This window comes from Eschrichtius robustus, chromosome 15 (assembly GCF_028021215.1).
Source record: "Eschrichtius robustus isolate mEscRob2 chromosome 15, mEscRob2.pri, whole genome shotgun sequence".
Lineage (NCBI taxonomy): Eukaryota > Metazoa > Chordata > Mammalia > Artiodactyla > Eschrichtiidae > Eschrichtius > Eschrichtius robustus.
This window is the reverse complement of record NC_090838.1, coordinates 89,845,482-89,857,746: the sequence shown is the minus strand read 5'-3', so window position 1 is coordinate 89,857,746 and position 12,265 is coordinate 89,845,482. Positions and strand designations below refer to the sequence as shown.

Sequence of the window (12,265 nt, the reverse complement as noted above, 5' to 3'; positions counted from 1 at the left end):
GTATCATTTCTCTCTGTGCCCAGAGGGCTTTCTGGACATGTTCGTATCTTCTCTTTGTGAGGCTTGGAGAGTAAATTCCGTGGACTGCCACATCTCTGTATGATGTCTCCTGGGAAGACACTTGTGTGAGGGTCTGAAATGAGGTCTGGGTTGGAAATGAGAGCTAGGGCAGAACAGGCATCTGTGTGGGAAGGAGGTGAGGTCCCATCTCAGGGGCTCCACGACCAGATTGTGTCTAAAAAATCACTTGGGCTGCCGTGCGTGCAGAGTCCCGGGTGTGGAGTTTAATATCTTGCATTTACGCAACGTTTGAAGATTTGTTCTTTTCCTAGAAGAAAATACCTTAATTTTTTTTTTTAAAGTTAATATGTAGTCAGGTGGAAAATTTAAGCAGAATCAGAGTGGAAAGCAGCAATCCCACTATGCGGAGATAACCACTGTTAACATTTTAGGGAAAGTCTTTCTACGTGTCTGCAAATTTTCTAGAATTTATGTAAATGGGATCATACCGTAGATGCTATTTCTAACCTGCTTTTTCTCTTTTACAATACTGTGGACGTCATTTTATATTCACAGGGATACCCTGAAGCAGAAAGTTTAGGTGTTATTTCCATTTTACAGATGTCAGGATGAGACACCAAGTCTCATCCAGGGGTGCACAGTTAATAAGTAAGCTACGAGGTCGTATTTTGACTCTGAGCAAAGTCTAATTCTATCAGATAAATCTAGAACGCTTATTTCATGTGACAAAGACAAGTTTTTACTTCTGTTCTTTGGAATCTTTCCTCTCCTAAAATTCTGGGTTCTGACATAAATTCCTTGGTATTTTTAAATGTTGTGATTTGGCTGCCTTGTTGCTTGATTGGGTTTGAGAGCCGAGATTCAGGGTATGGGGGGTGCCCTGGGGAGGACCTTTCTGCATCCCCTTCTATGTCAGGTTGTGCCAGGGGGTTAAGAGTGTTTTCCTCCATAATCTAGTGTGTTCGGTCACTGTTCCTGCCTCTCTCTCTCTCCCCTCCCTCCTTCGCCAGGGACCTGGAAGCCAGGGCGCAGAACGAGTTCTTCCGGGCCTTCTTCAGGCTGCCGAGGCGGGAGAAGCTGCACGCCGTCCTGGACTGTTCCCTCTGGACCCCGTTCAGCCGCTGTCACACCGCCGGGCGGATGTTCACCTCCGACAGTTACGTGTGCTTTGCCAGCAAGGAAGCTGGCTGCTGCAAAGTCATCCTCCCGCTGCGAGAGGTAGGCCTGCCTTCCTCCTGCCGGGGAGCCGTGGTCGCCGTGAGACGGGGCGTTGGAGGGGGTGCATGCTCACGCTGCAAGGCTCTGCCACCCAGGATGGGCGGGTCTGGAGAGATGCATGGCCTGAATTGACCAGGGGCCTTTGCTTGTTCTGTTGTTGCCTGGCAACCTGAAATTTGCATAGACCTGAATGGTGAGAACAGGGCACCCTGGCCTCCGCACTATTGATAAAGCTGTTATTATAAAGTACCTACTTAGCAATGAAAGCTTTTCCAGCAGCCCTTAGGGATGAATCCTTCCCTTTCACCCACAAAAGGGAAAAGAAAAAAAGGGGACTTACAAAAAGCATCATCTTTTGAAAATAAATGTCAGATTGCTTGGTTTTTATACCCTCCTGGAACTTTAGGCAAAAATTTAGAAGAATGCTTCCTTTCAACTGTAAAATTCCACAATTCTCTTCTTGGAAATGGAGTCTGCTTCCACATGTGGCGAGCTCAGATGCTGTGGTTTCAGGGCATGTCGGCCTGTGACAGGACCCACGGCTCTGTCACACGTCAGGACTTCCAGATTCTTGCTATTAACATATGAACTAAGCACTATTCAGAAAATCTCAATTTTTTCATTCATGTGATTGACCTCCATTTTTCTGCAGCAGGTGTCTTCATTTTACAAATATTCCTACTTATGAGTGGAGCAAGAAATCCTGGATTGCCTTATGTAGTTTTTTTTTTTTTTAACTGTGGTAACGTATACATAACATTTACCATTTTAACCATTTTAAACTGTTAGAGTTCATTGGTATTAGGTATGTTCACACTGTTGTGCAACCATCACCAGAATTTTTTCATCTTTCCAAACTGAAACACTATCCCCATTAAACAGTAGCTTCCTGTTCCCCTCCCCCAGCCCTGGGGACCCTGGGGACCCACCACTCTGCTTTCTGTCTCTATGAATCTGACTCCTTTAGGTCCCTCATGTCAGTGAAGTCCTACAGTATTTGCCCTTTTGTGACTGGCTTATGTCACTTAGCATAACGTCCTCAAGGGGAATCCAGACTGTAGCACCTGCCAGAATATCCGTGCCTTTTAAGGCTGAATAATATTCCACTGTATGCAGAGCCCATGTTTTGGTTATCCATTCACGCGTTCATCCCGCCAGGGCCACTTGAGTTACTCCCACTTTGCGCCGTGGTGCATATGCCGCATTCCGTACTTTCTAACTTCGTACCAGTTCCTTATTGCAGTTACTGGGTTTTGCCTTCTCTCTCGGGATGTTTTCCGAATACGCAGTTACACGCCTGCCCGTCTTCTCTCTTGCTGTGCCTCTGTGCGAGTGATTGTTTGTAACAGGTCGTGAGCATTGAGAAGATGGAGGACACGAGTCTGCTGCCGAGCCCCGTCATTGTCAGTATCAGGAGCAAGATGGCCTTCCAGTTCATTGAGCTCGCAGATCGCGACAGCCTGGTGGAGAGTCTGCTGGCGAGGCTGAAGCAGGTGCACGCCGACCACCCCGTGCCCTATGACACCACGCGGGATGAGGACCTGGTATGATCCTTGGAAACCGTGGGATCCCGTAAATTGCAAACCCCTTTTATTCAGCACCTCGAGGGCAGGGGTCTCCAAAGGGGTGTGCACGTAACGATGATCCACTTGGGTACCAGAAAAACGTTAGCAATGATTGGGTCCGTGTAGCAGACAGTGTGGTATCATCTCTGAGGCACCGGTGTCCTGAGTGGGTGTGGCAGGGTTGGAGGGTGGATGGGACTCACCCACAGGTTGCACCCCTGACAGGTTACAGGGATAAGAGGGGGTATACCCACGTGTCAGAGGGATTGACAGGCCACCCCCTCAGAGGTTGGAGGGTTTGATGGGGAATCAACCCACGGGTGAGTGGACACCCTCTTTACCAGTTAGAGAGGTCAGTGCCCCCTCCCCATCCCCCCGAGGTTGGAGGGGATGATGTTATTTGGGAGCAGATGTAAGTTGCCGAAAGAGATGTTGCATTGTCTTTAAGATGGGACAGCTGCAAAAATAGACCTGGATCTGCTGGGACCTAGTCCCTAATTCTTTCACACCCATCCCCCTTCTTTCTGGACCTCTTTTCATCCAAGTAGTGACAGGAGGAAAGGAGGGAAAGTCTCTCAGTACCCGAGAGCAGTTTTCTCGAGATGGCCATCCTCACTTCTGGAAGCTGAGGGCGTGATGGTGCTCTCCCAACCCCACTGGGGCCGTGCTCCGTGTGCCATGAGCAGCCTTGCCGGGAAAGCGCTGTGTGGACCATATTCCTTACTGAGGATCAAATCTGTTGGGTCTAGTGTTAGTCTGTATTTCCCGTAAGTCCTAAACGGAGAGGCGTGTTTGTTAATAAGCTCATGCATCCAAAGGCAAAACAAAGACGGTCTTATAACGAAGGCAGTGACTTCTCTCTCATTTTCTTTTTTCTCCCCATGCAGACTTCATCTGTGTGTCATTCAGCAAGCATGTGGGGTGACCACAGGTTTGGGCGTATTGAGATGGTGTCTTCTCAAAATAGCGAGGAAAGGGAGAAAGAGATGAGCCCGCAGCTGCACCCCGAGGCCCTGGTCGCCGGTTTCCGGCGGTCGGGCAGCCAGAGCCCCGACTCGAGACTGGTGGGTGATGAGGCTCTGCCCTCGCCGCCGCCGGGCACAGGCGGAGGTGTCAGGGGCGTGGCTTCCCGCAGGCCCTGGAGGGTGGGCCTGGCGTGGCACAGGTTACCAGGCAACCTGGGGACACACGATGCGCCCTCTTTGCCTCATTGGCAGAAAGGGGAAGTGGTCAGTGGTGCTAGTGGCCTGAGCGCGTCCCGGTGGGTGAAGGATGTGGTGGGACGTCCGAGGGCCATGGCTCTCCCCACCTGCCCCTCAGGTGGCATCCGTCCATGCCGTCCCTTGTGGGGTTTCCAGGTGCAGAACAAGTCTATCTCCTTTTATCCAGTGGTGTCTGTGTGGCTCTTTGGTACAGTGTTTCTTTTTTGTACCCTGGCTGTCTTCTAGTTTTACTGAACTAAAAATACTTTTGTCACATTTATATAGTTTTGTCCTCTGTAGGGAGAGTCTGAGGGCAATGCCTGTATGGTAAATAGACTAGAAATCATGCTCTGAGATGGTGCCCTGGCAGGAGGGGTGCTGTGTTGGGACCGTGAGTACCAGGGTGGCCGTGAACATGATTGCTGCCCCTTGGCCGCTTAATGGCTCGTGGATCATAGATCGTTAGCTTTATTCATTCAGAACTGAGCCGTCTGATGTACTTTACAGAGATGCTCAATGAATGCTCGATGAAACACGTAAGAATATTGACTGTATGTAACGTCAGTATTCTGTAAACGTCTCCCATTACTAGAGAATACAGATAATTAAAAGCGTATATAAACATCTGTTTAAAAGGCACTAAAAATTCCTGCCAGCTAGGAATTCTAAAGGATTTTAAAAATCCATAATTTTAAAGGGTTTTCAGTCACCTAGAGACATCGTATCTTTTCCATCTCTGCTGATGAGAACGATGTAAGTTTTTCGGGTTGGCAGTTTTTCCTCTGGCTGTCAGGAAGTTCAGGCAAATCGTGAGAGCCCCTTGCTCCCCTCTGCCCTCTGAGCTGACCTGTTTCGGCAGCTGGCTTGGTGTCAGCATCCGGAGAGGCTTCCCCACCCCGCCCTGCCCCCCCCTCCCATCTGCTCTGGGCATTTTATCAGTATTTGTGTCAGTGCTTCCACTGGGCCCTGAACCCCTGAAGGGCTGGTGACCTTTACATCCTCTGTGCCTGGTGGAGGTTCAGCAGTATCTGCCGAGCGAATTGCCTGTCCCTGTTGGTCCCTCTGTCAGCAGAAGGAGCGCCCCTCTGTGACGGGTTGTGGAAGGTGCGGACGACCTTCTTTGTACATGCAGCGTGTTTCCACTTGCAGTCCAGAGAACAGATCAAGATGCGACTGTGGAACGACCACTTCGTGGAGTACGGCAGGACCGTGTGCATGTTCCGGACGGAGAAGATCCGGAAGCTGGTGGCCATGGGGATCCCCGAGTCGTTACGCGGCAAACTCTGGCTCCTTTTCTCTGGTGAGCATTTCTGGGGTCTCCAGGCCGACTTTCATTTCTGGAGCAGACACGGGACAAAGGCCCCGACCTGGGCAGTGTGTGTGTGCAGACGGGTCCCCTCTGCCTGTGACGTGCCCGACCGGGGACCTAGGACCTTCTCGTGTTGGCCGTGATGTCCTGGGTCAGTGCAGGGTCTGGCCAAGTGGCCGCCTCTCCTGTAGAAATGACTTTATGAGTCTCTTCCTTGTCCTCAGAACTCTGTTCAGGACGCCCTTGACGTGCAGTGTCCTTCTAGGACGTGAGTCCTGAGGTCGACGAAACGAAGACATCTTCAGAAGTTGTTCAGTTGCGTGTGTTGTAGTGAATCCCTCAGTGCGCACTTCCCTTGGTCGCCCCTCTGTGGAGGGCCCACAGCGTCCCCACGAGGCAGAGCCGCAGGGTTTTCTCTCCTGCCTGTGTCCTCCTCCTGCACCGCTGCACCGGGGACTCTGCTGCCGTTGGGCATCTCTCATCAGGACACTCGCTGACGGATGAGCTGAGACTGGGGCCAAGGTCCCCAGAGGCGTTCCAAGCAGGCATTTCTCTGTCAGCCGTCAGGTGCCGCTCGGGGGAGCGGCTGGGGCCCTGCCAGCAAGAAGGGAAGGCCCTGCGGTCCGGGACAGTGTGACCGCTGCCCCTTTCGGGGTGCTAGGGGCGGGGTGGCCGGGGCTCCGCCTCCCCTGGGGGCCCTGCTGTGCTCTCCCGGAGGCTAGGCCTGGGGACCCGTCCTCCCCGCTCCCCTGTCCCTGTCCCTGCCTCAGTCGGCCTCCCCCTCCGTCACCTCTCTCCTCCCTCTTCCCCGTCTGTCCCCGAGGTCGCCCAGCCCCTCTCCTCTGCTGCCCGAGGGGCCCAGCCCCGGCCCCGCTGCTGTCCAGCTCCTGGGCGGTGGTGCTACTGAGCGGGGGTTTACTGGTCCTCCTCCCCCCAGCGCTCACCTTGTTGCACAGGCCGAGTCTCCCCGCTGCCTCCCGGCCTGTCTCTCTCGCTGCTCACCAACAGCACGCCAGTGAAGCCCTTCCTCTGTCAGATGAGGGTACTTTTGTATTTAATAAAAACAATCCATATTCATGTGGAGCAGCAAAGAAAGTGACACGGCTCACAATCCCACCACCTAGAGTTGACACCTGCTGTTGCCACCGGGGTGACATCCTCTAGGTCTCTTTAGTGAACGTGAACACACACACACACACACACACACGCTTCTGTTACCAGGGAATTCAACTTATTAAAAGCATAGTAATAAAGCTATTTCTAGTGTGAGCTCTTCCCCCCTCTCTATAGGGTTATTCTTAGAAAAGCCATGTTATTTCTTTTTTTCTTTTTTCTTTTTAGCAGAACTGAAGTTCCTTTTGGTTGTGTGTGGTCTCAGACTATTTTTTATGTCCCTCAGGTAGCAGGACCCCACTGAGGTCCTCTGACCGGACAGGCCCCTCCCCATGTGGACTCTCTCCTGGTAATCAGTCCCCCTTGAAACGTTACTTTTAAATCATCAGATGCCGTCACTGACCTCGCCTCGCATCCCGGTTACTATGGCAACCTGGTGGAGGAGTCCATGGGAAAGTGTTGCCTGGTGACAGAGGAGATAGAACGGGACCTGCATCGCTCCTTACCGGAGCACCCCGCCTTCCAAAACGAAACGGGGATCGCTGCTTTGAGGAGAGTCCTGACGGCCTATGCCCACCGGAACCCCAGAATCGGGTACTGCCAGGTGAGCTGTGCACTGCGGGGTGGAGGTCACAGCCCCCGTCCCGGGCTACCACCCAGGCCTCGGGTGCTGTGTTCTTGGCTGTCTGTACTGAGGACTGTCGTGTGGAGGGAATCAACCTCGTGTAGTCAGGCTGATGATGCAGGAGGAACAGCGTTACCCAGTACCCGGGGAGAGCGCTGCACAGGCTGGGCCTCTGTCCGCGGGAGGCCGTGCAGCCTTCACGGCCTCCGGGCCTCCACTGCGGGACGGTATTGATGAAGCTGCCGTGAAGCTTTCTCCCTCCAGACCGTACAGAAGTCATAGGGATTCTTTTTTAAGTGCTATCTGGGGAGGAAAAAGCTGTTTGGGGTGGATCACTTTCCTCCAGGATGCACGAGTGGAGGTAAGACACCCTCCGAGTGGTAAACAAGCACAAAATAAAACCCCGGCACGAGGCTGGGTGAGAGAAGCTACTGACCCTTAAAAACAGAGGATTTTAAGTTTTGTTTCCTGTGCATAAGCGAAATTAGTGGGTGAGTGTGTGTGTGTGTGTGTGTCTCTCTGTCCGAACGTAGACACAGAGACAGCTGGGTGGGATCTGAGCCTGAGGCGTGCTCCACAGCCCAATCCAGCATTACACCGCGGGCTCAGGGATGGAGCGGTGGCTGGTTGCTCAGCCCGGTGTGTCTTGTGAGGCCACGGTGACACCGTGGTCGTTCCAGCTCGGTGTCGCTGTGGGTGGGTGCGCTGGGTCTCTCATCATGCAGTCTTGACTTCTGTGGATCACTTGGGCTTGTGTGTTATTGAATGTCTCTGTGGCACTGTGTGGCCTTGTCAGTAACTGTCCCCTCCCCTGCGAACCCCCCGAGCAGTCCATGAACATCCTGACCTCCCTTCTGCTGCTATACGCCGAGGAGGAGGAAGCCTTCTGGTTGCTGGTTGCTGTGTGTGAGCGGATGCTGCCCGACTACTTCAACCACCGAGTCATTGGTAACTGCCTCCTTCCTCCCCCTCTGTACCCGGGGCTAGTGATGGAGCCGGGGCAGAGATGTTGATCACCAGTCCTGGTTATAAAGTCCCCTGTGCCACTCAGCTAGTCTCTGCACAAACACCGTTTTGACTCTTGAATTTGCAAAACTAACCGGTGTAATTCTCTGCACAGTTTTGGCGAAAGGGTGGCATGTGGTAACCTGATTGCTCTCTTGCCACAAACTCTTACAGATTTTGGATAAAGAACAAACGAGTTATGTGGATAGCTGAACTTAAGGAAAGAAAAACCTAGGCTCAAAAAGTGAAAACCAAAGAGGTTTTTCACTGATGCTGAGGCCTGGAAAGGGAGGGGGTCTGCTCCTGGTACCCAGGGAGTTGGTGTAGACAGGAGAGGAGGGGAGTAGAGCAATACTGGAGACGCTCGAGGGGCCGACGTGAAGGGCAGAGGAGGAAAACGCCTCACTTACAGCTTGATCGTAAGAAAGCACATTGTGGCTGCCTGGGATCTGGGCAGACCTGTGTTTGACCCGTCAGTGCTCAAGCACTTGGGCCGCTGTCCTTCGTGCGGTTGACATTGGAATTTGCATCTTCTCTGTGGTCCAGCAACCTCCTTGTGGAGAAAAGGACATGAAAATTGCTCTGGCTTGGTGGTACTCTTAGGGACACTTTTTAGTAATCCAGAATGAGAGATGGAGATGGTCTAAAATTAGGGCGGCAGCCGTGGGAACAGAAGCAAAAGAACCAATTCAAGATGTAATTTGGCAAAGGAATGGATGTAGGGACAAGGCAGGAGGAAGATGCTTGAAGGCTGAGGTCTAAGAACCGAGGGAGTGTGATGACCGCTGGGAGGAAGGTGGGGTGGGGCTTGACTGGGAAGGAGGTGGCCTTTTGGTGGCCTCTGACTGTCTTCCTCGGCCCCCTTCCTGTGCCTGGGTGGTTAATTGGTTTCCTTCCCTTTTCACTTCATATCGCGTGAGGTATTTAATGTTGTACAGAGCAGCAAGGAATAACCAGAACCTCGCGGTCACTGGGAAGCATGTTGTCCAAGCCCTCATTAGGTGAGGAGTGTTGCTATGGGGCAGATGGTACTCAACAGTGATCAGTAGACCCCCCCCACGATAATGTGACCACCACTGCAGTACAGGGTGGAATATTTGGAACATTTCCATAACCCACAAAGTTCCCTTCTGCCTCTTCCCTGCCACACGCAACACTTGGTACTGACTTCTGTCACCACAGATGAACTTGGCCTATTTTTGAACTTGGAATAATCATAATAATAGAGAATGTTCTGGCTTCCTTTGCACAACGCAACGTTGTTGGTGCATCAGCAGTTCTTTTTCATTGCTGAGTAGTATTTCACTGTACATTCATACCATGATTTGTTCATCCAGTCACCTGTTGATAGACATTTGAGTTTCCAGTTTCTTCTTACAATAAGTAGAGTTGCAATGAACATTCATGTATGAGTCTTTTTGGAATGTATATTGTCAGTTTTCTTCATCTTTACCCAGGAGTAGAATTCCTGGGTCATAGTTAGATCTATGCTTAACTTTATAAGAAACTGTCAGTTTTCTAAAGTGGATGAAATGCCTTCATATTATCTCACACCAGCAATGTGTGAGAGTTCCAGTTGCTCCACATCCCTGTTAGCACGTGGAATTGTCTTTTTAATTTTAGCCATCCTAGTGGGTAAGAAGTGGAATGTCATGATGGTTTTAATTTGCATTTCTCTGATAATTGTTAATGATGTTGAACCTATTTTTCTGTGCCTACTGGCCATTTATTTATCGTCACTTTTGAAATGTCCAAATTTTACCTCTTTTTAGAAAAAGATTTGGTTATTGATTTCTTATAACTAAGTTGCATCAGTTCTTTATTGTGGTTAGGAAACCTCTGTCAGGTATATGTATCGCAAATATTTTCTCCAAGTTTGAAGTTTGCATTTTAATTTTATTAATGGCCTCTTTTGAAGAACACCAGTCGTTAATCTTGATGAAGTCCTATTTATAATTTTTTTCTATGGTTACTGCTTTTGTGTCCTAAGAAATTTTGCCCTTTTCCTGTATCTTCTTTTAGACGTTTTTTAGCATTAGCTTTTATACTTAAGTCCATGACGCATTTCAAATATATTTTTCTGTATGGTGTGAAGTAGGAGGCAAGGTTCTTTTCTTCCCCACGCCATGCAGATATCCACTTGATTCGGCACTATTTTTTTTTTTTTTTTTTGGCCATGCTGTGCGGCTTGCAGGATCTGAGTTCCCTGACCAGGGATTGGACCCGGGCCCACAGCAGTGAAATCGCCGAGTCCTAACCACTGGACCACCAGGGAATTCCCAATTCACAACTATGTTTTGAAAATACTGTCCTTTCCCCATAGAATTCCCTTGGTCAAAACATCAAAAACCAATAAACTAAGTGTGAGTCCTTTTCTGGCCTCCAGTCCCATTTCATCGTTGTGCGTATCTCAGAGTCGTTTTAATTGGGGGCTGACTTTGGAGGGAGTGACTCTCTCCCCAGCCACATCTCTGCGGCCTGCTTTCCCAGGGGCCCAGGTGGACCAGTCGGTGTTCGAGGAGCTCATCAAGGAGCAGCTCCCTGAGCTGGCGGAGCACATGCACGACCTCTCGGCCCTGGCGTCCATCTCCCTCTCCTGGTTCCTGACGCTGTTCCTCAGCATCATGCCCCTGGAGAGCGCGGTGAACGTGGTCGACTGCTTCTTCTACGATGGCATCAAGGCCATCTTCCAGCTGGGGCTGGCCGTGCTGGAGGCCAACGCCGAAGACCTGTGCAGCAGCAAGGACGACAGCCAGGCCTTGATGGTCCTCAGCAGGTGGGGACCGCTGGGGTGGAGGGGCAGCAGCGGGACTCCGGGAGCCAGGCAGCGGGTCCAGGCGGCCGGGCTGTCGCTGTGCGAGTTCTTCCGCTCTACCACTCGTCACCCCGTGTGCCCCCGGGGCCAGGCCATCAGGCAGCCCCGTCACCCGTGTGCGGTGAGGAGCCCGCCTTCCCTCGCTCCTCTCCACCAAGTGAGAGGCAGGAGGGGCGAGGGTACCGGTTCCTTTCTCTGAGCAGGTTCAAGCGTCCTGAGTCTAGAGGGACTCAGAGTGGCCTTGAACGGGGGCGGGCAGGCGGACACGGGGAAACGTGGGCCTCAGGCCGCCGGCTGGAGGATTTGGACGTTCTGTGTGTAGGGGATGGTGTGTTGCACGGAAGGCAAAGTCCCGCGAAGCTGAGGACGGGCACCTGGGTCCCCTTGGAGCTGAGGGCAAGTTGGATGACAAATGAGAAGTTCCTTTTCCGAACACTGTGGAAGCTTAAAATTGCAGTATGCACAGGATTTTGTATTTATGTCACTGGAGAGTCACAGACCCCTGGAAACCTTCCCGTGGCACCCAGGTCCACAGGTCTGGCTTCGCGCACGTCTCTCGTTTTCTCTAAAATTTAGAGTGTAGCAGTTGCTGCCTGGCCCTCCTCCCAGCGTTTGGAGGCAGACGAGCTGGTGTGACAGTTGCTGCCACGTGTCCGGGGGCCCCTGGAAGGTGGCAGGTGTCGCACGGTGCCCAGGGGAGGGTAACCCTGTGCTCTTCCGGTGGGTGGGGTACCCAGGTTTCTGGATCACATCAAGAGCGAGGACAGCCCTGGACCCCGGCCAGGCAGCCACCATGCCTTTTTCTCGGATGGCCAGGAGCCCTGTCCTGTGACCGACATCGCCGACCTGATCCGGGACTCCTACGAGGTACCGGGGCCCCATCCCTGCCCCGCCCCAGCTCTCTTGGGAGATGGGCTTCCAGGGAGGTTGTCCAGGCTACCTCTGTTTCCTGAATGGACGCATAAGGGATTGTGTGAGTGAGTGATCCCTTCGTTCCCCGCAGAAATTCGGAGACCAGTCTGTGGCTCAGATTGAGCACATGCGCTGCAAGCACAGGATGAGGGTCCTCCAGGGCCACGAAGACACCACAAAGCAGAACGTGGTGAGTAGAGGCCTCCTGAGAACCACTGCTCCTGGCGGCCAGGTGCTGACCTGGGCTGCGTCCCCTGCTGGTCTCCTAACAGGAGAAAGCCAGCTTTTTTTTGCATTGGATTAACAACTAGACAGGGGTGAGCTGGTGGAGAAACAGCGTGGGTTTAGTTTGAGAGTCAGACAGATTGTAACCCCTGTGAGCCTCGGTCTCCCCGACTGTAAAATGAGGATAATACTACTCACCGTATGGGCTTAAATGAGGGACAATATAGAACATGCCTGGCACCGAGGGCCTGCAGT

General features: G+C 52.0%; 1 protein-coding gene across 8 annotated transcripts in view; it reads left to right on the top strand.

Moving 5' to 3' along the window:
• The window catches only part of TBC1D8 (TBC1 domain family member 8), a 132,219-nt gene that overhangs the window by 97,871 nt on the left and 22,083 nt on the right, over positions 1 to 12,265 (top strand). For all 8 annotated transcript variants that reach the window (XR_011076728.1, XM_068565093.1, XM_068565092.1 and 5 more), the window contains exons 6-14: positions 1,032 to 1,239; positions 2,589 to 2,783; positions 3,692 to 3,868; positions 5,156 to 5,306; positions 6,818 to 7,032; positions 7,884 to 8,001; positions 10,549 to 10,834; positions 11,611 to 11,740; positions 11,877 to 11,975. Coding sequence is in view for 7 of the 8 variants with exons in the window: in XM_068565093.1 (XP_068421194.1) it covers positions 1,032 to 1,239; positions 2,589 to 2,783; positions 3,692 to 3,868; positions 5,156 to 5,306; positions 6,818 to 7,032; positions 7,884 to 8,001; positions 10,549 to 10,834; positions 11,611 to 11,740; positions 11,877 to 11,975 (1,579 nt within the window). In the remaining variant the exon portion in view is untranslated. The remainder of the gene's footprint in view (positions 1 to 1,031; positions 1,240 to 2,588; positions 2,784 to 3,691; positions 3,869 to 5,155; positions 5,307 to 6,817; positions 7,033 to 7,883; positions 8,002 to 10,548; positions 10,835 to 11,610; positions 11,741 to 11,876; positions 11,976 to 12,265) is intronic.